General features: G+C 44.8%; 1 protein-coding gene across 5 annotated transcripts in view; it reads left to right on the forward strand.

Annotated features, from left to right (window-relative positions):
• The window catches only part of SASH1 (SAM and SH3 domain containing 1), a 284,505-nt gene extending 267,323 nt beyond the window's left edge, over window positions 1-17,182 (forward strand). For 4 of the 5 annotated variants that reach the window (XM_072966006.1, XM_072966005.1, XM_072966009.1 and 1 more), the window contains 4 exons: window positions 3,627-3,740; window positions 10,027-11,162; window positions 12,488-12,619; window positions 13,773-17,182. In XM_072966006.1, the coding sequence (XP_072822107.1) occupies window positions 3,627-3,740; window positions 10,027-11,162; window positions 12,488-12,619; window positions 13,773-14,036 (1,646 nt within the window). In that variant the 3' untranslated portion in view covers window positions 14,037-17,182. The remainder of the gene's footprint in view (window positions 1-3,626; window positions 3,741-10,026; window positions 11,163-12,487; window positions 12,620-13,772) is intronic. The other variant, XM_072966008.1, reaches the window with a different exon arrangement.
• Window positions 17,183-27,558: the final 10,376 nt, after the last annotated feature.

The following is a 27,558-nucleotide window of genomic DNA, read 5'->3' on the forward strand; positions in this document are numbered from 1 at the left end:
TTTTGTATTATTTCAAGTTGCACAAAGACGTAAATTCCCAGGGCAGACCTTGCTGTCTTGTAGGAGCGTGAAAAAAAGAAAAAGAAAACCTTTCTGCCTGATACCTCTCCTCGTGTGTTTCTAGGTAATGCTGGAGGAAAATGCTTCTCCAGTGACTGAACATTAAACTGCAGTTTTCTTAAGAAGCACAGTTCATGCCCCCTTAGGGAGTGGTAGGAAATGCAGCCTTCAGGAGGTCATTAGGATACCTGGGCACAAAAGGGACTGACAAACTGGGAGTTTCTTGCCCTGCCGAGGGTTAATTACTTCTCAAAGCACAGGAGGAGTTGTTTTCTGATTGAATAGGTTAGTTAATGAATAAATGAACTTCATCAGCTTGCATTAAAGAAGCAAGAAATATTCCAAGTGAATATGTGGAGCAGAGAATTTCAGATTGCGAATTCTCAGCCAAATGATAGCTCATTTATACAGCCCATGAGCAGAATTCAGTGAGCTCACAGCTTTTATGTAGTCTATTTGAATATACTGTGTCCTTTGCTCCATTAACCCAGTCTTATCTTGCTCTTTATTCTTCAGTCTGACATCAGAAATATTCCTGGAATTATTCATCATAAGGGGGAGTATCCTTTCCAGTTACTGAATTCAAATGCGTTTTCTTTCAAATGCTCTGCTTCAGGGATATCAGTGGCTAACAGCCTTTCTATTGCTGAAAGACACACCAAAACCATGGTTAATGGTGGGAAAAAAATTATACATTACGGAATGTATCAAGCCCAAGAGACATGGAAGCAATTGTCTCAGTGTAGTTAAATTCACTTCTGCTTAATGGGTCCTCCCTCTAAATTAACTGATAACACACCATCAAACAGTTCTCTGACCCCTAGATAAACACACGGCCTTCAGGGATAGATTTGGAAGGAATTGTGTTTCGTAGTTAGCATCATTTTATAACCAGGTCTCTTTAGTGTTGGAGTTCCCCCGGAGACACCTTGGGGGTCTGTGGCCAGGTTGTGTCAGAGCCTGGCCCGGTGCCTGGTGTAGCTGACCAGCTATGTTCGTATCAATTAACAACAAATCATCTAGTCTCTTGACCACATCTGCTCTGTAAGATAGCTCATTTGCTCTTCCTCAGCCACTGAGAACAGCTGGTTTATAAACCCTATCTAATACGTTTCCTTTAGCATTCAAATCCAGGAGGAGCAAAGCTCAACTCTGAGTGTTAGGATCTGTCTCTGTGGTGCTGCAGTGGCTCAGACTCCTCGCCCCTCCTGGGATCGTGTCCTGAGATTTGCACCAGGGGATATCTGCAGGAGGGAATCTTTGCCCATCCTGGTGCTCACTCAGAAGTCGAAAGAAGGCTCTTTGCTTCTTCATAAATCCCATTTTGAATCTATGCTGTTCCACTGTTTAGAACATCCATGATACATAAAGTGGTACTTTTTTTTTCCCCAGTGGTTCTAAAATAAAGGCTTCAAGGGCTCAGGGGTGCCAGTTAGTACCAAGAGCCTGGATCCAGGCTTTTGCTAAGGCCAGAAGACTCTACATTCAATGCTATTAGATTCATTGTGTTTAAGAAGTAACTGATGACTTAGAGGAACACAATCAGTTTCTGTCAAACTAGACAGATCCAGGGATCTCCTGAGAGCTGAGAGATCTTGCTTCATTCTCCCTTGTGAAGAAGGATAACTTATTTGGGAAACACTGGATTTTGGTTTTAGAGAATTTTGTTAAATTTGATAGTTGGGTTCCTGCCTAGTAGCTGCTGATTGGATCCTTCAGGAAGAAAGTGGCTTTAGCCCATTGGCATCTGTCTCATGACTTTATAAACTGAACTGTGGTTTCACACGATGCAGAGGGACCCTTAACTCCCCATAATAATCTCAGGTGTCCTGCTCTGTGGTGGGGCTGGCATCCCCAAAGATGCAGGCGCAGTCTGCATTTTCCTGCAATGGCAAGGACAGCTTTTCTATTTCATTACCATCGGTCAGCACTTTGGGGTCTGTTTTGGCCGCTGCCATCCCCTGAACGATCTCGCCAAGGACAAACTGCATTGATTCCTCTTCCTGGGTTGTAACTGATAGCTCAAAGCCCTCATTTTATAAGTATCATTTTCCTAAATAACATGCTAGGCTAGAACAAAGGCCATTCCAAATCCGCAGACTCTTCCACACGATGAGGACATCACTCTGGAATGTTCCACTTCTGGTGCGGGGAAGGGGAAAGGATTTGCTCTTATCCTCCCACTTAGTTAATTTTTCATTAATCACTTCAAAAATAGCACTTCTTAATTTGATGTTCTAACTTAAGGGCTTGTTCTGCCATGATTTCTGTTATAAAGTGCTTTCCTTGTGAGAAACACAAGCAGGAGGTGTTAAATGGGCAGTAGAAACAGCTGTCCCGTGTGTGGGATAGCAGCCCTCGGCCTTGCCACAGTTTCTTTTTTTTAATGGACTGAGAAAAGATTTCTGGTTTATCGATTTAGTGTGTGTGCGCGCGCGTGCGTGCGCGCATGTGCACTGGGGGAGGGGAGGTGAAGAGAACGAAAAGTAAATTAAAGCCATTCATCATCAACTACTTATTTTATGTAGAAAATGTTTTCCTGGTTTCCATTTTTATTGGCCGAGCATTTAGTCTGCATAACAATTGAGAGACGTACTTCCTGTAACGTTGAACCCACGTAAGGCCACCTGTGCCCTCTGTACAGAACAGCCAGGGTGACGAAGGCCACATGATTTACTCTAGGCAGACTTTCACCCAACAGGAAACGTCAGCTGCTTCTCTCTAGAAGGGTTACTTCTGATCAGGACATGCAGCCTTCCGTCATCCACTCTAAGAGTGTTCGGTGCTCAGATTCCAAGTTAGAGGGCATTTTGAGCTTTTCATGTCTTACCCTTTGTGTGCAGGGAATAGAAATGCAGACTCAAGACAAAGGGAGAAGGCAAAAAGGAAAAAACCTCTAGCCTATTCCCAGTGACAACAACAAAAGAATTTGCCCCCAGCCCCTCTTTGGTTTAGGGGTTTGTCTCCCCTTTTCATCAGCCTTACTCCCTTTGAATTAATATGAGCGCCAGCGCATGTCACTGAGGGGTATGAATGCTCCTAAATGCTAATAAAATTTGACCCTGACTTTTATGTTAGCTTCTCAATTTGTAAAGCTGGGAACAAATAACTTGAAACACAAATCTTCTAGATCTCTTAAAAAGCATACCACCTCATTCCTCCTTATGCACAGGGCATTTATTCACTGCTTCTAGCTGATGGAACCATCTCTCAGAAAGGACCGCAGTTGCTCTTCCCCCATTTTTGGCAGGATGCTCTGAATTTCTCCTCTCCCTGTTTGGCCTGAGGCCAGAGTCATCCTCTGGGTAACTCAAAAGGCACTGATGTATTTCAACTAAGTACGCTCTCTCCAAACTTATCTTCCTGTGATACTTGGTTTGAAAAGAAAAATGTTCTGATCTCACTATTCACTTTTATCTCATTTACTTTAAAATGATTTGTTCTCTTCCAAAGTCCAAAAGCTTCAAACCATATGGTGAGAACTGAGGATAACACTGGGATATGGTCAGTTGAAACCTGTTTTTCATTCTCCTTATGACCCCATGCTATGTGCTCATCTTCTCTAGGTAACAGCGACCAGTCCGGATCCCAGGAGAAGCTGCTTGTTGACAGCCAGGGCCTGAGCGGATGCTCTCCGCGAGACTCGGGATGCTATGAAAGCAGTGAGAACCTGGAAAACGGTACTGTCAGCACAGATAATCGTGAATGCATCTTCATATGCAAGCCTCCTGGGCCATTTCTTGACGTCTTACACTAATGCCTATCTTTCTTCTTCAGCATGAGCCATTGCCTTTGGGAAAACTGGCAACAGGGAGAGGAGTTTTTAAAACTCCTCCAGGGTGATTGGTGCTTGATTAAGATCATTAGGAGGGAGGAACATCTCTCAAGAACCTAGACAGCTGATGATGCTGAGAAATGAGTAGGGAGGTCTTTCCGTCAGTTACTCTTCCATGCCATGAAGCACGTAAATGGAAAGAGTTTTAACTTGTGTGTCAGAGAAGGGGTCACAAAACTTTCCATTGTCTTGCAACCTGTAGAGGCTTAGCTGCCCACCTGGATCATGAAAAGAGCCGTGGGGGTATAGAGTGGGGCGACCTGGGGTTTGAACCTGCATAGGGCATAGCTGAAGGCTTTAGTCAAATTGTTTTCTGTCCCTGACCGCCCCCACCCTCCCTCATCTCTGAAGTGGTAATATGCGTTTATCTTGTATAGACTGTTCTAAGACTTAAAGTAATAATATATTAATAATACCTTGCATTCTGTAAACATTGACTGTGAATGGCGCAGAAGGCTGAGTGCTTACATACACAATTGCTAATTATCACTCAGATCCTGCAATGCATATTGGATTGATGAAGACACTAAAGCTCAGAAAGATTAAATAATAACTGAAGCCCTTGTTCTTGTCCTTTAGGAAATGTTTCTCACCTGGCACCACTCTGGCTCATAATCGGCTCTCAGCCAATGGTAGACAATATTTTAGGTCTGATTTTCCAACACTATAAGCATTTTCAAGTCCATATTCTAATGACTTAATGTCATCATACATCAGCCAAGGGTATCTGGGCTTAGGCGAACTTCAAGCCAGAGGGATTTAGTTTGTGTATGTTATCTTAAGTACCTTCACAAACCATGGACGAATTAGATTAAAATGGGTGGACCTACTTTGGGAACAAGGGAAGAGGCAACATCTACCATAAAAGGTCTCTGTCTATTTGTTTGCTGGTTTATTCTGAAGAGCAAGACTGTCCCAGTGCTTGGGATTGTCACTTAGAGTCTCTCATTTCAATATAAGGATTTTGTGGAGCCCGTCTGAGACCATGGTGCGAAGCCAGGGCATGAAGTCTTAGTTTTTCAGTATCATCGTCATCCTCAATTCTTCTTAACTAGACAGGAAGCCTGAGCAGGGTGGCAATCAGCATTCGGATCCCGCCCGGGGAAAGTAGGGTGCTTGTTCGCACGGGGAACCCAGTTGCAGAATGACTCCTTCCACAAGCAGAGAGATCCTGGCAGCAGTATATCATCATTACAGTATGAAGATATCCAAATTCATATTAAAATAATGTGAAAAGTCTGACTTCATTCAAACATCACTTCATTTACACAAAAGCTAGATTTCTGAATAAAAGGCATATGATTAAATCTTAAAATATTACATGTTTGTTTTAAAAGAAATCTCAGAACTTCAAAGTCAAAAAACTACACTTTCATTTTTTAAGAAAATCTCAAAACTTCAGCTAGTCAGAATTTAATGACCCACATCTAATATGGTACTTCCTTCCTTCTCAGAGAGTGTGACTGGAGGCTCAGAGTTACGGTCCCCAACTTCACATTGTTGGGCCAGCCCTACTCATGGTCTAGTTTTGCGAAGTTATTAGAGCACATGTGTTTTCAGTTGATGTATTGAGTCTCATGGACCTAGTGTGAATCAGTGGTTTACTTGTATCCTTCATGGTTATATGCACATCGAAATCCACTAAATAGATTTTGAAACAACAGGGCCCACCATAAATTTCACTTTGAAAAGCGGTGTTAAAGTATACAATGAGGATATGAAATTGCCAAAAGTCCCCAATTCAAACAAACTAAAAGCACTTTAAAAGCAAGATATTTTCAAAATAGACTTGAATTTTTCCCCACATATTTTCTGCTTTGTCCACATAACAGTTAAGGACATGGTACCTCCCCAGACTTTTGTTCATTCAAATATTAAATGAAGCTGCACAGTTTTGTTCTAGTTTTATAAGGAAAGTACTTTCATTGAGTGGAGAAATGAACACAAGTTGTGTTTAAAAGACCAGTGCCTCTTATGCAGTTTGTAACTTCTGGGTTCGGGAGCTCATGCTGCCTGAAGCCCTGGATTTTGTCTGCTGTCTGCAGGGTCCTGCACACCTCAGGGGCCTGGGGGCCTTGGGTGGGGTGAGCAGTGGTGGCCCTGGGCCTTGAGCCAACCTCCACACTTTAGCTCTGACCTGTCTTATAAATGAAGCTTCATTAAGAAGGATCCTCTTGCTTTAAAAAGTACTAGTTTCAAAAGCAGAACGTTCTGAAAACAAAACAAAAAAAAGACGATTCTATTACCATTACGAACTCGGTCCTAATCTTTCCTTTCTGACCTCTTCACCATTCTCGTTTCTAGTTAGCCTCTGCTGACTGCTGTGTGAGGTGAATAAATTCCGTCTAAAATACCTGCAGCCATAAAACCTAAATTGTGTGTCTCCGATGTCCTTTTCTTTGTGCAGTAAAAACCCACATTTGAGTGTTGGGAACTATTAGGTCCATAAGGAAAACAATTTGCCAGGTAGACCATCCATCAGGGCTGCACAAGCTGCAGTATCTTCAGTGGCTCAGCTGTACGGCCTGAGAGCGGAGCAATTACAGAGGGAGAGGGCCATTCCCGGCTGCAGGTCTTGTCTGCGGCTTCCTGTCCTGACAGTCAGGTAGCAGTCCCTAGGAAGTTCCCGGTAGCTTCCTTGTCTCAAACAGAAGAGGAGAGGCAAGTGGGTCAGGCTCGTGGTTTCCTGTTGTGATCCCCAAACTCCTAAGATGAGAAACAGTAGTAAAGGATTCCCCTACGTCTCTGTGAAACCCCTGAAGACCTCGTGAAACACGTCCAGGGCTGATAGTTTCCAGCTGCCATTGGAAGCCCATCAGGTAGCCCAGGTGTCCAGCTATTTATTGAGCACCTGCTAGAGCCAGGCTTTTCAAACAGCAGCTGCAGTTCATCAGTGGGTTGTGAAATCAATTTAGAGGGTCATAGATAGCAGTTTTGTAAGATAAAATAGGACAGAGATCTCCGAGTGCTCTTCCACAGGTACGATGGTATCGCTAGTGTTGTTCCTTGTGATCTTTGTTGCAGCTGTATCTTTGTGTGTGTGTGTTTGTGTCTCTTTTGTCTGTGCACATGGTGTCTGTGTATACTGGGTGATGAATGTGAAATCTGTTTCCTTACTGTGGATCATGATTTTAAACATAGTTTGAGAGCCATCTTGGGCACCAAAGGCAGGGCTGGGCTGGCACAAGTGAGTGGTTAGGGGCTGAGTTCAGAAAGGCGCTCACTCTCGGGTACCAGCTGCACTTACAGGACTGACAGTGATCATCTCCTTCCAGTGTGTCCCCCAGGCGCCTTGCTCACCTCACCCTCATCCCAATTCTGTTGCGCATTCTGGAGACCTCAAATTTTGACCCATGAGCCTGCCACTCCAAGTGTTTTATCAATCTGGGAAGATCATGGTTCTCCCCAAATCCTGGTGTTAGGGCAGCCTTGGTCAAGGTGGGATGCAGAATCCACCTGGATCCCAGTGACTCCTCAGCTTCAGTAAACATCAGAGCCCTCATGTAGGTCCTGAAAGTTTTTCTTTTCTGTGAAAACTTTTTCCATATCCAAACATTTTCGGTAAGTTAGTTCTCCTCCAAATGGTTCTTGATGGGTAAGAATCATAGAGACTTTTTAATGCTAAAAAGAATACAGGTGTGCCTGCTGAGGAGCTAGATTAAAGAAGCTGGCAAAGCAAACTTTCACCTTGGTGAATTCAGGAATCTTTCCACTATAAACATACTGTGAGCATGGGGTTTATGCACATAGTTTATATTGAGAGTTAAAAAGAAGGAAAGCCACATTTCTAAAGTTTGTACTAAAGTGGTTTTAAGAATTTTCTATTCTAACTGGTTTTTAAACTTTAGGTACAATGTGATATGCTTTCTGAAGAGGGATTTGCCTTTTCCATTTTATCTGTGATGACTTTTCTATTACTGAAAAATGGGACCACGGTCAGTATATTCAGTAGTAACACTGGGCTAATGATCTCCATGTAACAATGAAAAAATAACCTGGTAATGTTAGCCTGTCATGTTGCTAACACACAGGAGGCGGGGTCTGAGACCTACACTATCATACATACGGGAAGACAAAAGCTCTTCGACCATGACCCTGCTTTGCCAAAAGCAAAATACTTCACTTGTTGACTTGTGTCTTAACTAGAGGATGGGATGATGAGTGAAGTCTGAATGAGGAGGCGACGGTTCTTATCCATCATTCTCAGTGTCTGGATTTATACTTGATGCAGCTCATTTAATATTATCAGTTTGCAATTAGAATGAGCTTGATAGAAAGCTGTGAAATCTTGGAATCTGGTTTTCCCTCTGCCGATATGGCCAAACCACTTGTGATACCCCAGTGCCCCAGGCCTCTTTGTTCCTTTCCCTTCTCTTACGCAGCATACATGTGGAGCTTTTATCAGAGACTGTCTTTCATTTCCCTAAAAGTATTCTTTCCTTTTTAGAGCTGGCACTATCCACACCCTCTCTTCCCCTCCCAGGGAAATCAGAGCACCGTCTGCTGCTTATTTATTGAAAGAGTGAGATTGCTTCATGGGGAGATGTCAAAATTCTAAGTTAAAATATTCAATTAGAAATGTTTACTGAAACAATAGATGAGGAAGAAAACCTGAAGTGACACAATAGTGGCTTTTCAGAGATTAGAGCCAGCCGCTTCCAAACGTGTGGTGGGTTTAAGATTTTTATCTTTTTTGATAGGCCTAGAGTATTGAGCTCACTTGGCTTATGTGTTTTATGTCTGGGGCATTCCCCCAGCCCAGTTCAAAGCCCAAACAAACATGGTGTCAACTGAAATAAATGCGCAGCCTAAAAGTTAAGAGTTATGTTTTATTTGGCGGGAGGACTCGAGCCGGGATGACAGCCTCTCGCATCACTCTGGGGGACTGCTCTGAAGAGGTAGGGGAGAAGCTAGGATACATAGGAGCTTTACAACAAAGACCAGGTAGTTGGAACAATGAAAGATTACTTGTTATCCAAAGAAAACCGGGCATCTCAAGTTAAAAGAATCTAGTGCTTTTCTATGTATGGGAGGAAGCAAACATTTAAATTGATTCAATTCATTCCTTTGACAAGCACCTAGCTATCTAGGGCCAGTGTCCTGTCCTTTCTTATTCTGAGTCCCCTCAGAGGGCACCATTGTGAGTGGCTGCAGAGGCTGGGCTGCAGGCTTGTCTTCATGGTGGGGGGCAGCCGCTGATAACTTGGTGGTTTCAGCATTCTTTGTTTACTGATATGGTTTGCAGTATTTTTCCTTCACAGTGGTATTCACCAAAAATGTAACAAAGGGCAGTCAATTATAGCATGTGTGAAAAGCTTTTTTTTTTGATGAAAACGAAGCATTTAGCACACTGGCGCTAGATGGCACATTCTCAGTAAAGCTCATCAAGCAGCAGAAGCAGTTGATACTAGTCAACAGCTGTCAGCTAAGTAGACGGTATCTGGTTGATAAGCTCAGTTGTCAGTCTGACAGCTTATTTTAATCAGGTCTGTTGCATCACTGGGAATTAGTACCATATCAGTATCTTACAGGTTGTCTCTGGCAAAATACTCACGTGAGCTTGTTTACTCATTTGTACCAAGGTTGGCTGACTGCCTCTGAGAAACATTTATTTTACACACCTGAACAAAACACAAAGCGGGGAGAGCTTGAAGGAAGGTTTGAGAAGGCAGTGGTCACATGTAAAGAGCTTGTCCCAGAGCCTGTCCCAGAATTCAGTCTACCTCCCCTTTGCCACCGTGGCTTTAGGAAGTTGTGTTCACTCTACAGAAATCCCATCAGTGCGATTCCTAAATGGGGTGTGGATGAGTGACTTTCTTCAACATTGACTGCAGCTAAGAACAGACATTAGGCCTAGATTTATTTTACTGCCTGACACAGCATATTTTCTTTCCACATAACTCAATTAACTTTCATCTCCCTGAGTCCTGTAATACCACTAAGAATTCTTTCTAAAAATAAACAGGACCACAGTAACTCTCCATCCCCCGGTGGTGATTTTATGTCCTTAGTGTAATTCAACGATGGGCTGTAGGAGTTTGAGATTTCAATCACGTTAGCACACCTTTGATGTCAATTTGATTGATTCCCTTTTTAAGATGCGATGGTGAAATATTTCCTTGTCTCGTTAGGTAAGACTCGGAAAACCAGCCTTCTCTCTGCCAAGTCATCAGCGGAATCCAGCTTGAAGTCTTTCAACAGGAGTCAGCTGGGCAACTACCCAACCTTGCCTTTATTGAAGTCAGCGGATGCACTGAAGCCGGGAGGGGAGAGCAGGCTGGGCGGTGGTCTTACCCCTCACACCGCCAAGGGCTGTGATCCGCCATGTGTGGCTGATTTGAATAAAAACCGAAGAAGCCTCCCGGTTTCCATCTGCCGGAGCTGTGAGACCCTGGAGGGCCCCCAGACTGTGGAAGCTTGGCCCCGATCCCATTCCCTGGATGACCTTCAAGGAGAGGCTGATGCCGAAAAAGATGTGCCTGGCGAGGTGACAGAACCCTCCCGTCAGACTGTACCCGAAGTGCCACAAAAGACAACCCCTTCCATCACCAAGGTTCAAAGCCCCAAACGAGATTCTGCTGTTGACAATGCACTGCTACTGACCCAAAGCAAGAGATTTTCTGAGCCTCAGAAAACGACTACTAAGAAACTGGATGGCCCCATCGCGGCCTTTTCACGGGGCACATCACCCCCTCCGTGTTTGCCCAAAAACTATGATGCCCAACTGCCCGCCGTTAAACACAGTTTAACAAGGACGCCTCTTGAGGGTCACAGGAAAGGACTGGAAGGAACGTATTATCCTCCGGGCACCAAAGAAGGTGTGGATGCTGAGCAGAGGGGCCCCGAGGCCAGAACGCAGGCAAAACCTCCCACGCAGCCTCCTCCCGTTCCTGCCAAGAAGAGCAGGGAGCGCCTCGCCAACGGGCTGCATCCTGGCCCTCTTGGTCCCGCTGGCATCCCTGGCCCCGATGCACCCAGCCTGCCCCTTAAGAAGGGCAGCCCCGGCAGCCCCAGCGACTGTCACCCACCGCCGGTGGCACCCAGGCCTCCCCCGGGACCGGAGCCGGGCAGCCCGCTGAGCGCCAGGCCGCCGCCCTGGCTGTCGGAGCTGCCCGAGAGCGCCAGCCTCCAGGAGCACGGCGTGCGGCTGGGCCCTGCCCTGGCCCGGAAGGCCTCCTGCGCCCGCGGGGTGGATCTGGAGATGCTCACCGAGAACAAGCTGCGAGCCGAGGGCATCGATCTCACCGAGGAGCCGTATTCTGATAAGGTAACCGAGGTCCTGGCCCTACTACCTAGGGTCGGGGCCCAGGCCAGAGGAACAGCACAAGCCCGCACCCCGAGGCCAGCTGGCGGCGTGGGCCGACGGCCGGTGACAGCACGGGTGACCCACGGCGGGAGGGCCCCTGCTGCCCCGCCCTAGGTGTTCGATAAACCTGAGAGCGAGGTGCCTGGGTTAAATGCAAATAGCGTCCGGGGTTTCCTCTCCTTTCCTTACTCTTCTCTTCTTTGGCTTGTTTGTATTTAATCCGGGGCAGCTATCCTTTGTGGGGAGAGCTATCAATCAGTTCTAGAATCAGTTCCTGAAAACGATGGTTTACTGCACAGAACAGACCCGAGGTCCAGTTTGCATATCTCACTGGACATCTTTGTTTTAGACATGAACAAACCTCCATTTCATTTCGCTGTGTGTGAAATGAAATTAATAATAACCTGCATAACTACCTCCTGGGGATATTAAAAAGAGCACGCAAAATGAATACTTTGAAAATTGTAGAGTACTATTCAGATGTAGTAACCGTACTGTATCATTATCTGTGTGGGTAATGGGGGAAAAGATTATACAGAATAAATACCCTATTGTACCCAAAAGTTGAGATCTGTAATGAAAATTCATCTCTCAGTTGAAAAAGAAAAAGAGCAGATCCAATACCAAAGTGACTTTGAAGACAAATACATGACAATAAATAGGTGTAGCTGCATGTTTATGTATGTAGGTATGTGTGCAGGTGACTCCTGAAAATGCATGTTTTGTTGTAATGCATTCCTGGGAGGCTTTGTTATAAACTTATGACCACGAATGTCTTACAGTAAAGTACTCCTCTTCTGTCTTCTTGATATTCAGTGAATGAAGCCCTTTGAGTGGAGAGTAGTGGGAATTCTACTGTACAGTAAATGCTGGCTGGTCTAGTAATGTAGAGCAGTACAACTTTCCAAATTGAGGCACGAACAGTAGACTCTCTGTAGAGCACAAGTTTGCCAGTTTAGAAGACGGTCTTCAGTAACATTTTGCAAAATGATCGGGTAGAGTGAGATAAGGGTGTCAGACCCCCCAAAATATAGGATGATTGTGTTCTGCTTTAACTGTATTTCAAAACATTTTTCTAGAGCTCATCACTATCTAAAAAATTAAGATGTGAAAGTATCTCTAAAACATGGATCCTGACCCTAAAGAAAAAAAAATTCCCTTGAAATGAAAATTTTTGGTCCTGTTGTCTAGTAGCTAAAAGTCCTATCCTGCTTATGTTTGCTGCTCTTAGAGAAGGTAAAGGATCCTTGCAACCCTTGATCACAGACGTCTGTTCTCTCCCGCAGCATGGCCGCTGTGGGATTCCCGAGGCCCTGGTACAGAGATACGCAGAAGACTTAGATCAGCCTGAGAGGGACGTTGCCACCAACATGGACCAGATCCGGGTGAAGCTGCTTCGGAAGCAGCACCGCATGGCGGTGAGCAGCCCACACTTCGAGTTCCCTTCTCCCCAGTGTCTTAAAGTCCATTCAGCTATGGAGCTTCACGGTGAACTCTCTGGCCACCGCTGAGCAGCCCAAGGGTTCACTGTAGCTATCAAAGAGAGACACCTCGGGCAAAGTAATATGTATTCAACTTACTAAAATTTAAAAATAAATTTTAGGAAGAGAAAAAAGGAGAATTATCCATAATCCTAGCCCTGTGAAAAAGTCCAGCTAGCCATTGCTCTGCACATGGATAATACATGTGCAGTTTTGAAGCTTTGTTTTTAGTTATCAGATCATGAATCCATTTGTCTGTTACTAAAATTCCTTTTACATTATCAAGATTTCAAAGTGTTCCAGTAGGTGTGTGTTCTAGTAGGTGTGTAGTAGTTCCTCACTGTTGAAACATTTAGATTCCCCCCCTCAACTTTTTATTTTAAATAATCGAGTGAAGAACATCCTGGTTAATAAATTTTTGTAGGTTTCAGGGTTAATTTCTGAAGATATATTCCTGGAAGAGGATTTGCTTCATCAAGACTGCTCAGACTCTCTCAAGAATTTGCACATTTGGGAGTAAACTGCCTTTCTGAAAGGTGTAGCACTCAGCCTTCTCAGAAGTCAAGTATAAATTCCCTGCCCTGGCCAACATTTATTACATTTTTAGTTCTTTATAACTGTGCTGATTACATGTTCAATTTTCTGGTTGTTAATGTAGATTCAAAATATGGAAGAAAATCTACTTTGTAAAGTGAAGCACTGAGTATCTTCATTTTCACACTTCCACGTAGGTTTGCCTCTTCAATCACCACAGGGATCATTGGTTGAAGAGTGTCACCACCAGAACACAAAAATAGCCAGAAGTATAAATGCTTACGGTTTGGAGACTTACATACATCATTGGGGTTAGATCTAATTCCAAGTACCTTCTGGAACCTCAAACACTTCCTTGTGAATCTGTCTCACCTTTGAGAAGTCAAGCAAGAGTTCTTGATGCTGCTAGTCGTGGGCTCTGACATCTCCTAGCATTATCACTTTCTGATAGTCTAGTAATAGTAGATTTCAATACTGTCCCTTTTAGGCAAATGAGAAAGAGCTCTCCAGTGGCACTTGTCAAGTCTTTATAAAATTGCTTTCTTTGTTTATCCAGATCCCAAGTGGTGGACTCACAGAAATCTGTAGAAAGCCCCTCTCTCCTGGCTGCGTTTCGTCCGTGTCGGATTGGCTGGTTTCCATCGGCCTGCCCATGTACGCCAGCGCCCTCACGGAAGCGGGCTTCAGCACACTGGGCCAAGTGCCTTCTCTGTCCCACACTTGCCTTCAGGAGGCCGGCATCACCGAGGAGAGACACATAAGCAAGCTCGTGTCTGCAGCCAGACTCTTCAAACTGCCACCAGGCCCTGAGGCCATGTAGCCAGGCCGGAAATGGACCTCCCTGGACAAGAGCCACCCTTTCACTGTGTCTATGATGCTGATGCAATTCCTCCTTCGCTGGACACGCAGACCAGACCCAGAAGAGAGGCCCAGTGTGTGGCCAGCAGAACTCAAAGTCTTGGCTCGGGACCGATGAGCCTCTCTTCTCCAGAAAAGCCCCCTCCAGGAAATTGGTGAGATTCTGTTTGGCCCCCAAAGAAAAGACAAGCACTTACTTTTATTTTCAGGACACAACACAACCAGCATGCCAACATGCCACAGATGCTGTGCCCGCAGTCTGTCCGGGTGTGCTGGGAGAGGGCTGGGGGCAGAGGGAGGGCAGCCCGCTCCGTCTCTCAGCCTGCAGGGCACCCGAGGCCCAGGTGCGTGTTAGCCAGTCCAAAGTAACAGACTCGGGAGTGACTGTACACTGTTGACCAGGCTCACTTGCTCTAAAGTAAGAAAATCTGGCTGCACTAGGGGAAAAAAGAAAAGTCCTATTCTCCTTTAGATAAACCAGAGACATTTTAATAATTGCTTTCTAGCAATCAGCTTTTATTTGCCTTAATGTAAGCTTTTAAGCAGTTATCTAACTCGTGTTCACTCCTCTGTAACCATAGTCCCAAGTCTTCAGCTTAGACTGCCATCTAACATAGCTGGGATGTTTTCAGCAGAAATGGGCTTTTCTAATTGTCTCACTCTAACATGGCTCATTTTATAGGGGTGTTTATCAAGCCAAATTTCATGTTGACTTTCAGTTTTCTAACTACAATTCTGGTAAAAAGCTCCCTGAAACTCAGAAAGATAGCATGTATGAGTGTGTGTGTGCGCGCGCACGCGTGTGTATGTGTATGTGTGTATTTACGGTAACTACCTTTCATTTGAATCAGTTTAGTATTGTTACCGTGTTGGTCATCGTGCTGCAGTATTGACTTGGAATCTTGACCATGTCCATTCCAAAATTCAGTCATCTGAACAGACCACCTTTGCAAAAAGTCATTGTAAAGTTGAGTATTTAAGAAAGTTGTTTGTTTTTTTTTTAAGGGAAGTAGTTTATAAGATGTCTTAAAAGGTTTGGGTTTTATTTTGTTTTGTTTTATAATTAAAATATTGTTTTCCATCTTTTCTTATATAGATAATTCTCTTAAATAAAATGAAGGTTCATTTTGGAGCCAAGCAAACTACATTAGTCATGTATTAAGTAGTTGAATATTTTCAGTTGTTCTCCAACTGATTACAGCATCCTCTTTTAGTCTAGTGTCTGGTTTTCTAGCAAACAGAAATTTAGACAATTAAATTATTAAAGTTTCCAATTGTTTACAAAATGATTTTCCTTTACATTCTTATCATGAGCCCTATTTTAAGCATTGGGTGTGATCATTTACAATAGAAATGCTTCGAACACAAACCTTGATTAAAAAGTTTTATCATGTTTCATCTACTTATTAAAACAAATGATTTCCCCCAGGGGAGGGAAAAAAGGAGTGATTTCATTTGTTACAAAGCCATTTTAGCTTTATACACCTGGATCCGTGTTTCTGAGGAAAAGGACATTCTCAGGTGATATATTTTTTCATGCCTTTTGGTATGTATTTTTTTAAATAATATATATTTCTTCAATAATAGTCACCTTCTATAAGATGTCATATGAAGAAGTTGTGGAAATGCAGAAGAAAAAGCTAAAGCTGCCAAATTTCTCTTGAACTCTTAAAAACAGCCCATTTTTGTCATGTGGGATGTGACATTCCTGTGAGAGCAGTCCATTCAGAAAGTCAGGAGGCTGCAGGGCTCTCCTGTAACCATTGCTGAAAGGACTTTCCGGTGCTGTGGTGAGATGGACGCTGTAAAACGGTCTCCTGAGCCCGCATTTTCGGTACCCCAGCCTGACATCCGAGAGAGCCTCTTCAGTGTCTAAGCTGAGCTGAAGACCAGATGTAAGTCAGGTAATAGACCACAAAGGAGAGGGGGGAATTGTCCGTGAACTTTCAAGTGTCAGTTCATTTTCCTTGTAAGATTTTCACTTAAGTAAAAGTGGCACCAGAAAAGGGAACTTTTGAGTATGAGTTTTTGAGAATGCCAAACTTTATTTTTGTCATTCTTCTTTGGAAATCATTGCCTTTGCCTAGAAAAGTCAGATTCAGGGACCATGGATAATTTTCAGTGGGAAGGGCTTCCTAATCTGTGGGGTCTGAGGTGGTTTTTACTTTCTTGTGCTTTAAAAAAAATTTTTTTTTCATCTTTCGTATTTGTTTGATCTTCTTTTGCTTTAAACTTTTAATTTGATCCTAGAAAAGCCTGAATGTTTGTGTGTGACATTTGACTGAGGTGATTTGGGGCTGCCTGTGGACTTTAGAAGACAGGTGGTCGGCTTTAGCAATATCCAGTTTCAATCCATTGCACTTGGTTCAGAATGTTGAGGAAGGGTGAAAATTGTTGTCTTTGGAAAGCACAAAAGAAAACCCAGCGAGGCAGTTTGGCTCAGGTAGCTACACATCCATTATGGGTAATTTTTCCTTTGAAGCTGTCTACAAGGAAATGCAGCCAGCCGAAACCACTATTGACATTCCCAGATAACCAAGAAGTAGGTAGATTTTTATGGCCTTACCTTAGTCAGAGGCCCTTTTCTTTTTCCTGAATTTGGATATAGGTGAGATTGGAAATTACTAGTCTGTTGGAAATCAGTTCCTGACAGAGCAAAGTTTGCTTTCATAATTGCAGCAAAAGAAAGTCAGTTCACCAAGTCAATGCTGCATGTGTGTACTGTATTATTTTCAGAAAAAAAAATAGTCTGTCCAAGTTATCTCAATTTTAAATTGATATTAGAAACAAGAAACTGTCAAGCAAGTTATATAACAACTAACAACATTGCACTTTCTGTATATGAAATCAATATTTAAATAACTTATTTTTCTCCATTGCTGTTCTTAAACATTGTAAGTAGCTGTAATATACCAGTACCAACAAGTCCTCGCGATTGCTTCAGCCCGAGAAAGCTGTGTATTGTTTTAAAAAATGTAAAAATTATTGTGATGATTCATTTAGCAAAAAGAGGTGGACAGAAGGGTTTTCCTATGTATCAAAACTTGTCTATAATTATGTCATCTATGTACCTAGAAAAAAAAAAGTAAATAAATTTCTTCAGTTGAATATGCCTCTTTTGTTGTTCCTTGGGTATGCCAAGGTAAATGGAGTAGAAATGAAAGGGAATTTATCAAGTGTGGTTTTCAGAATGAACCATATTGTGAAAATCGTTGTTCTATACAATTACTTCTGCCACATAACAAAAACTCACTGACACTCAGGTTCTCTTTGCCAAACTTTACTGCAAGTTTTTTTCCCCCACAAATACTGCATTATTAAGTCATATAATCACAGCATCTTAGCCCACAGAGAGATTTTTGGAAGTCATCTCTATTCTAAGCCTATCATTTTCAAATGAAGAGTCTGAGTCCACACAGGTGGTTGACTTGCCCAATATCATGGAGTTAAATGGAAACAATCTATAAGTCCTCTACTGAGGGAGGAAAAAAAAATCCAGATTGGGATAGTCTAGAAATTAACCAACTTGACAAAAATCCTTTTTCAACATTGGTATACCGCAATTGACATAAAAACATAATTTTTATTAGGAGGGAGTGTGTCTGTAATACAAAAATTCTTAGTAGGTACTGTGTGCACTTGAGACAAACCAGTAAGTCACCCTGTACCCTGTCTTTTCTCCCAGCCACCTGTTTCTCACACTGCAGGTAAGTATTGTAACCAGTGTTTACGTATCTTTCCAGAAATGCTCTGGTTATTTATAAATGTAACTGCAGATGCATTTTTCCACACCTCTTCACCCTGCTTTAAATTCAGTGTATGGAGATCTTTGTCTCCATACCCCTCCATTCTCCTAAAGGCTGGCACGGTATTATATTATGCAGATAATTTTAGCCAGTTCTCTGAAATGACAATCTTTGCTTTTATAAGAAAGCCATTATGAATATGCATATACCTATGACACTTAGCAGGTGGAATTGCTGTGTTAAAGTTATGTGGATTTAAAATTTTGATAGATGATGTATACAAAGAGCTGTGGGAGCCAGTGGGAAACTGACTGTCTAGGGGGAGAAAAGGCCGGGTGGAGGAGGTGGCCTGTGGATTGTAACTGTCTGCTTATGTGCAGGGAGCGCTAGACTCTGTTTAAAAAAAAAACAAAAAAAAAAAACAAAATCTTAAAAAGAACAAGAACAAGAAAATCATTGAGAAAATATCTTCTGTGTCCCCAAACTCCTGATCTGCTTGGCCGTCATCATGAGTGCATCATCTCTTCCCTCATTTAATAGCAAAATTAGAAGTCATCCCCAGGACCTCTGGATCTCCTTTCAGCCCACTTGCAAAACTCCCCCACATCCTCCCCCAGTCTTTCCTCTCACTCCAGCCATGACAAAAGATGTGTCCCTCCCTCTGACTAATCCTAGCTGCGCTCAGAATCCTGTCCTGGGACAGCCAACCCCACCCCGCGCTGTCCCCCAGCACTGGATCCTCAGTATTCCCTCATTTCTCTGGCCTTTCCCCTCAAACGTGTTACAATAGGCTGTTGGTGTCTTCCCCAGGCTGGTCCCAAGTCCCCCCTTTTGGATAACCACACTTTGTATTTCCTTCAGGAGAACTGAACCCCCCACGTTTCAACGAATCCTAGTGCAACTGTGGTCGCCGTGTCCCCAGCGCCCTCTGAGCAGGGAGCACAGCCCCATTCAGCCTCCGTTTGCCCAGAGGGTTGGAGCTGAACTGCTGGTGGTGCCAGCAGAGCCCACGAAGCTCAGGAACTGAGGCACCCAAACCTCCTTGTCCAGCCTTCCTTTGATCCCTTGTGCCAACGGCCATCAAACATCGTTACTCATGTACCCCTAAAATAATATCCCCAAGCTAAGCATTCCCTTCACATCTTAAAGTTGTCCTCTGAAAGTTCCAAACCATAAGTTTAAATAATTGTAAGACTACACATTCCCAGCATTCTGTAAATGTTTGCATTTTAGAATAAAATTGCAACATTACTTAAAAATACATATATCCAGTGGAAAATAAATACCACAGCACTTTGATACCTACCATTGTTCATTGAAAGCACACAAGACAAAGGAAAATTTTACTCTCCTTTTCTCCTTGAAAGCCTAGAACCATCCTATTTCCTCCACACATTTTTATCCTAATGCAATATATTTTTTATGTGAGAATGTCTTTTTGATCATCCTATCATATTTCCCTGTAATAAAAATGCTTGTGAATTGAAGTTTAATTTCTTTTTATCTGATCATTAGGCTCTATTTGTAACAACAAAAAAATTTCTGGGTTTAGTTATCCTTACCAAGATTATTATTAATGAATTTATCAATATACAGATAGATCACAATTTTTGATTAAAAATGATAAAATATAAAAATGTCTCTCATTAGTTGGATGGCATGGGTGGGTGGCTGCCTCATGGTCCCTTGATTATAGAAGATGTTGTAACCCCAGTTATTTCAAGTTTGCCCAATTGTTGGGAGCCCCAGACATTTTAAATAATATTTTGCTTTATGTGTGTGTGAAATAGAAGAATTTATGAAAGAGAAAGGAACGGGGTGTCAGGAGAATGTATCCTCAGGCAGATCAATTTTATGACCGTATTAATTTAGAAACATTATTAAAGCTATCCCGGGTCGTGTGCCCACTAGAAAGAATCTCAGATTGAAGAACTTTACAGTAGGCTACATGGGGTTCTTCCAGAAAGTTCCTTTTCTTGCCAGAGCTATTTGTTGCTTTTACCTGTGAAGAACGATAGATCAACCAGATCAGTGTTCATCATTCTTCACTTTAAAACTTCTCTCTCAACTCCACATTTCCCTGACCTAGATAATCCCGCCGCCTCCCGCCTCTCTCTTGCCTTTCACAGACTCATATCTGGAAAAATACTCCTACTCCCATAGTCTCTCCTTCCTTACCCTTCATAGGTTCCCCAGCCCACTGCTCCCTGATGTACCTGAGGCCACCACTGGAAGCAAGGCCCTGATTTCCAAATCCAGCGCCCACGTCCCTGTCCTGACCTCCTCGTCCTCTCTGTCCCTACCTCGCTGCCCTTCCCAAGTTTCTGCCTCTCACTCCTGTGCTCCCCGGTCTGCCTTTCCAGCAGCACCTCTCAGTGCCCCTCCCCAACCCGCTGAACGGTCAGGAACCGGTCAGGAACCTCAGACGTCCATCCCAGGGTCTCCTCTCTCCCACAGCGATCTGTTTCACCTTGAAGAGCCCACTTAGAGTAAAAGATGGAATCCCAAGCTTCGATTACTTAAAAAGAAATGTCATGCTTTTAACTAACAGGATGCTTATTACAATAAGAGCAAACCACATGTTGACACCGTCCCAGCTATTTTCTTGTTAGGCTAAACAGGCCTCCTCCGGCAACATCTCACTTAATTTCTGTTGTTTAAGTCACCCAATCTATTGCATTTTATTTTGGCAACCCAAGCAGACCCTGTAAAAACATAGGGCAGCTCATGTCACTCTTTTGCTCCAAATCCTCCAGTGCCTTTCCATTTCAGAGTTGGATAAATTGCGCACCATGGCCTGCCAGGTTCTGTGTAATCGTCTCCCGTTCCTATAATTATTTATTTCAATTGACTTCTTCCCTTAATGGAAGCACAAGAGATTGAACCCAGGACCTTGTGCACGCCGAGGACGCACTCTACCACTGAGCTATACCCCCTTGTCTCCCATTTCCTATGTGGTCTCCCCCATCATTATGCCCTCTGTCTCTAATTCAGCCACACAGGCTTTCTTATTGGTCCTCACAGAGAGCAATCAGGATCTCACCTCGCCTTTGTAGGGGTTTTCCTCACTTGGAACACTCTTCCCCAGAAAATCTGCATGACTCACCATGTCCTGGCCTCCTCCCATTGGTCTCTGTTCAAAGGGAGATCTCTCGAAGTCCTGTCCTGACTCCATCACCTAAAATTGCACCCTCTCCTAGCCTTCATCTCCACCACTCCTGATTCTCATACCTGCTTCCACCTCCCCCTGGCCCCCGGGAGGCGTTGATCACCTAACACACTATGGAGTTTCTTTCTTTGTTACGTTTATTGCTTCTTAGCTGTCTCCTCATGCTACAGTTGAAAGTCCAGGAATGCACACGTTTCCTCTCTGATGAGTCTGAACCTCTACATTTGACACATAGTATTTGTTAAATGAATGACTGTCCCTGAATCACAAGCCCTTGAATCCTAAATGTTAAAGCTGGAGATGGTCTACTTTAATCTCAGTTTAGGGGTGAGGAAACAGACCCACAGGGTGATAGTAGCTGAGGTCATACGCAGAGGGCTAGTGACAGAGTAAATCGATAAAAATGCAGACCCGCTCTACCTACCAAAGGCTTCACTGGAGCATGTGAGCATCTGTGCCATAGAAAGAAAACAGCAAACCAGAAGATCCCAGAACTGCTTCCAGCAAACAAGCCCTTGCGGAGTGACTAGTTGCTGCAGCTTGCGGCCACCAGAGGGCACTGATGGGCCAGACTGAAGGCCGAACCTGACCCTGCGGAGGGCTAGAAGTGGAGGAGGAATGCACTCGCCCAGCACAGCGGGAGGGGCAGCGGGCACCACCAGCGCCAAAAATGAAATTCGGCGTTGAGGAGGAGGAGGAGGCAGAGCAGGACCTCCACGACTCTCCAAGTTATCAGCGAGACCTTGAGTCTCGTAAACCTCCTATTAAAACGCCATTGGCGAACGATGGTGGAGACTGGTGAAATTCACAACCCACTTCAGTAAACACTGTGGGGCTCTTGTCTTCCACCTGATCACTCTTTTAATGGCCGGAGAGGGATGACCGCCTGTTTGCTGCTCCTGGTGGGGATGAGTGTCTGTGTGTGCACAGGAGCCCTCCTGCCTGTCATAGGAGCAAGCTGGGGGAAGGAGGTGTTCAGGTGACCCTGAAACAAAGTCCTCAACTTTAGGTGTCAAGCGATGAGATGGAAAACAGGCTTATTTTGGATTGAATGGTATTTCATTGCTCGTGGCCCAGAATAGACTGACATTATAAAAGCAGTGGCCAGAATGCAGTTGGGATGCTCACTGAACTCTGACATACAGGACAGCATTTGGCCTTCACACTGCGACTGTGCAGTAGATGCAGTGATCCCCATTTTACAGCTGAGGGACCTGCAGTCACAGAGGCGTAGGTGGAAGAGATGAGATTTGACCTTGGGTTATTTTATTCTGAGGCCTTTGGCTTAACCACTACTGAATAACTCCCTGGTTGTCAGCCTGAGCAACACATTAAAATCACCTGGTATATTAGTCTGGCGTCACCTAAAGCAGCAGAAGCAGTAGGAGATGTATATTAAGAAATGTATGGCGTGGGGGGAGGGTATAGCTCAGTAGTAGAGTGCCTGCTTAGCATGCACGAGACCCTGGGTTCAGTCCCGGGTACCTCCATTATAAACAAATAAATTAATAAACCTAATTACCCACCCCCCACCAAAAAAAAAGAAATGTATTGACCAGATTGGCTTCTGCAGTCAGGAGGGGCTGGCTGGGAAAGTCTGACATCCGTGGGGCATGTTGTCAGCAGCTGCAGGCTGGGACCCCAGGGCACGAGTGGCAGCTGCTGTCCACAGGCAGGATTTCTCCCTCATCAGGGAAGCCTCAGCTCTGCTCTTAAGACCTTTCAACAGAGTGAAGCAGGCTCGCCCAGAGTGAGTCTGCCTTACTGAAAGTCAACTGATAAGGGGCTTTAATCGTATCTGCAGAATACCTTCACAGCAACACCTAAAGCCACGTTTGATTGAATAACTGAGGGATAGAGCTGTCTGGGTTCAGGCTGCCGTGACACAAAACCATAGAAATTTATTTCTCACAGTTCTGGAGGCTGGAAATTCGAGTTCGGAGTGTCAGTACCGTCAGGCTCCATTGAGAGCCTGTTTGCAGGTTAACTGCCAACTCCTCACTGAATTCTCACATGGCAGAAAGAGAGAAGGAACGAGCTCTCTCATGTCTTCTACGGCACAAATCCCATTCCTAGGGGCTCCACCCTCATGACTCATCTAATCCTAATCACCTCCCAAAAGCCCTGCCTCCTGATACCATCACAGTGGCGGTGGGGGGTAGGGTTTCAGCTTACGAATTCCGAGGGAACACGAACACTTAGTCCTCAACAGTAGCCTGGCCAGGTTGACACATTAAGAACACCATTCTACTGTGAAAGCTTTTGAAAGTAGGCTCCCTGGTCCCCACCCGGAACCAGAAGTGGAATTGGTGGACCATATGGCAGTAATTTCTTCCTAATAGATCAATTCCTCATAAATCAATCAAAACCACGTTTGAAAGTGCCACAGATTGTCTGGAATTCTGTCTGAGGACTTTTTGCTGCCTTCATACATACTTCTCCGTTTCCTTAAGAATGTCATTCATCTAAAAAAGTTAAGAGAATACTGCTGACCACCTCGAGCTTGTTCCATCTCCGAAAATAACTAACCAGTTTGATCTCCTTTAGTCTTTTTCTATTCAATTTAATTGCCTCCGTCCCCACTTGCTCAAATTACAGGGCATCCTGTATCTCTCCCTAAGACAAGCCTGAAAAATAATTGGCCAAGAATCCCAGGATTTACTCACCTCAAAGATTCTTGTCTTGCTTCCAAACAATAGGCTAAGATCAGAGCCAGAGAAGTCAATCACCTACAGTCAGTCTCCAACTTCCTGCCAGCATAAGTTTTTCTGCAATAGGGTTGTTAGGCAGTTAGATAGACATGAGCACTGGGCTGGGGGAGAGGAAGGGGAAAGGAACAACCCAGAAAATAACAGCACGTCTGCAGTCAGGATAAGGGACTCCTGGAATTTTTACTTTCTCTAAATGAGGGCCAGCAAAAGAAGCCAGTTAAAGTCAAAACGCTGCAGCTGCGCATAAAAGGACCCGCCATAACTTGACCCAATGAACATGCCCACAAGGGGATGGGCATGCCAGAGCGCAGGGAACCTGAGTTTTCAATCAACCTGAGCACAAGGAACCTGAGCTGTCAATCAGCCTGATCACTCAAAGAACCTGAGCCAGTTAATCAATCACGAAAAGGCCTCTAAGCCAGGATATAAAAACAGGAAAAACAGAGGCGTGGCGCCATCTTTCCTCTCTGGGACTGGCCCGCTCTCAGTTCTCGGGAGCAAACTATCTTTTACTATCTTTTTACTTCACTAATAATAATCTTGCTTATATCACGCTTTCTGTCTCTCTTTAAAAATTCTTTTTTGGGGGGGCATGACCAAGAATCGAGGTAATTCTTATTGCCCATTTCCTGGTAACAGGGTCACTGTTGGAAACTGTGTCCCAGTGATTCAATTGCTCTCGCCACTCCCAGTGAACCCAAAAGCCGCAGTAATTTTTTTTTTTTTTTTGGAGGGAGGACAAAGGACAATCTCCAGGTCTGCCTCTGAAGCTTAAAGCCTCCAAAGGGGGTTTACTCAGTCCAAAAGATGCTCTCTTTGCCTGGGTGGCCTTTTGGGGGGTACTTTGGGGCTCAAACAATCGGCCAAAACCAGCTCTTAATGGACCTTCCAGTGAGAGAACTGAGCTCAGGTTATCATCCAGGCTCATGCCCCCCCCCCCCGGAGCTGGGCTCCTTGTTGGGGGCCCTTGGTGTCCTTTCCGGTCCGACCCATCTCCGTCTGTCAGAGATGTTCCATCACGTTGCACTCTCAGAAGGGAAGAGGTTAGGGGGTTACACCTCTTTCTTTCCCAGGTGGCAACCTGGCCCCTATTCAAATTTACCCACACTCACAAAGCAGTCATGACCGCTTTACATAACAAGGGATATGGGGAGACAGTCATTCAGGCCACAAGTGGCCCAGGGTAATTAGTGGCTACTTGCCTTAAATCAGAATCACCGGGAGGTGCCACTCATATGACCGCCCAGGGGAGGCTGGTGTATGATCCTTTTTTTGGGGGGGGGGTCAGCTTTTAAAGGTGAAAGACTTTAAAAACTCTTACCTATTACCTCAACATCTATTTACATCACTAAATTTATGTTACTAGATCATTGTTACTATTATTTAGATCTAACACTAACAAAGATATTGTCAATAAATCATTTTTTTACATTAAAAAAAAAAGTCGTGCTCAGTGAGGCTTCTAAGTCTCTGACTCCCCAGAATGGGAACCCTGGTCAGAACTGAGTGGAGTCACACGACAGGAGTCAGAGACTTGACCAGGCACTGGGCTCCCCTCTGGTGTCCCTCCTTCCAGGCCTGGTCTGTGTGCAATTGGGCTGGGGGATTAGACCTGTGAGGGGGGCCCCGGTCTGTGAGAATGCGGGCCCACCCTCAGAAGGCCAGGTGGGTATGAGGCTGATCCGGAAAAGCAGCTGAAAGCAGGCTGCCCTCCCCAGCTTCTCTGTCCCATTGATATGTGGTAGGTTACAGCTTCGGATGTTCCACCGAGGCCGTGATGGCACCTCAGAAGATGGGACCATGCCACCCACTTATGATCTCCTGTAGCTTTTTCCCAGGTTAATTTCAATCCTTTCCCCTTTGGCCAACACCAGTCCTCACTTAGCCCCTCCTCTTGGCTTCCATCACAGGTGCTAAGTTGAAATCTCTTTTGAAGGAGTGTTTCTGGAGCAGTGGGCAATGGTAGGGCTGGAGGGAAGGACAGTAAAGGGAGAGCAAACAGACATTGCCCTAGACCTGGGACCTGAGCCTTTGATGAGGGAGTCCCCCACGCTCTGCTTTGGGCTCATCATCAGAGAATGGCTGCCTGCTCAGGACAGACGAAGGCCTTACCTCCGAGAGCAGCCGCTCCCTGCAAAGGCCTGCCATTGTCTGCAGAGCAGATTCGGTACCGTCTCACTGGACACAGGGACAGTGTATGAATTTCTTCCATCTTTTTCGGGGAGGCTTCCAGAAGCTTTCCAAGGGCCCTTTCAGCTGTGGTCTAAACGCAGGGCCTTGGCACCTCTCCAGGGAGGAGCCTCATTTACTTTGGCGCCTGGGCACTTCCTATTTCGTCCCCGGCTCTGAATGTATGGAATAGGGCTTTGCTGGGCAGCGCCGTAGTAATTCTCTGTGCTGTCAGGACAGATGGAGACAGCAGCCGCCCCAGCCACGGGGAACTCCCATTCTCACTCCCCCAGAGCTCCTCCCCTGTTGGCTTTGAGGGGGAAGGGAGCTTGCCCATAAAAGAACGTTTGACGAGGGGATCATGCTGGTCGGATGGTAGAGGATGCTGCAAACACTCACATTTTCCTTGCAGCTATATCTCCACCCACCCCCACCCCCTGCCCTGTCCAAAATTAGAGAAAATGGATAGTGTTCATTTTGGGGAATGTATTCAAAAGGTGCGTGAAAGAGTGATTTTCACAAATCAAGAAACCAAGTTTTTTTCTCATGCTGAGCACAGCCTGGAGAGGCCATATAGGTGCCGAAGGCAGGGATGCTGGTTTTGCTCAGCGCCCTCTCCAAATGTACGAATTGGGTGATTAATTTACTTTTATTTTATCAGGGGGAAGAAAGGAGGACGTGCTAGGACCCACTATTTTACCACAGCCCCTCTCAATACGTGTTCGCTCTGTGGGGGCCGTGAAGGCGACCAGCTGTGCTGCCCGCCGCCCAGGTTCCCAGCCCAAGCTTCTCTGGTCCATTCTTCCACCCAGGAAGCAACGGGTCAGCGCTCGGAAGAGATCCCAGATGCTCTCCCTCCATCAGTGTCCGCGCAAGCACCCCTGCGTTCGATTCGAAGGCCTCGTCTGGACGGCTGGTCCTGCCCCCTGTCCCCGGGGAGCAGAGGAGCAGAGCTAAGCCAGCGGAGGGGACGCTGCTTCCCGGCTGTGGCGGAGCGTCGGGGCTGCTGCGGCTGCGGGCGTGGTGGCTCCGACGTCCGAGTTGCTGTCACTGTTTCCCGCGTTCATCCCTGGATGGCGACTTGCTCACTCCTCTCTGAGGGATGGCACCACAATTAGTTTTAAAATCCAGATGCTTTATGGAATTTTGTAAGCCGTTTTATCCCCGTGTTTTACTTCTTGGCTTTCTTGTTGACACTGGCAGGGAGCGGGGCTGGAGAAAGGTGTGCTGGCCATGTGAGGTGGGAGAAATTGAGAGCTGTCTCAGGGCGATGACCAGAAATTCGGCCCCCATTCTCTCCTCTCGGCACCTTGATATATGCTTCTTATATTTATTCATGGGGGGGGGGAACCCTGAGAAGGAAAGTAACCTGGCATTTTAATAACTTAAAGTAAAGCATTTTGAGTGTCAGTTTTCCTTTTTCTTTTCTTTGTGTGTGTGTGTAGGTGAAAGCATTCGCTTTGACTGTATCTGCCTCACCCGCATTCTTCACGTCCCCCCCCAGTTTTACTGAGATATAACTGACATATAACATTACATACTTTTAGGTATCCAACAGGCTACTTTGATATTCGTATATACTGAGAGAAGTGATCACCACAGTAAGTTTAGTTAACATCCATCACTTCGCAGAGTTAACAAAAATTTTTTTCTTGCAGTAAGAATTTTTAAGGTCTACTCTATTAAGCA

This window comes from Vicugna pacos, chromosome 8 (genome assembly GCF_048564905.1).
Source record: "Vicugna pacos chromosome 8, VicPac4, whole genome shotgun sequence".
Classification (NCBI taxonomy): Eukaryota; Metazoa; Chordata; class Mammalia; order Artiodactyla; family Camelidae; genus Vicugna; species Vicugna pacos.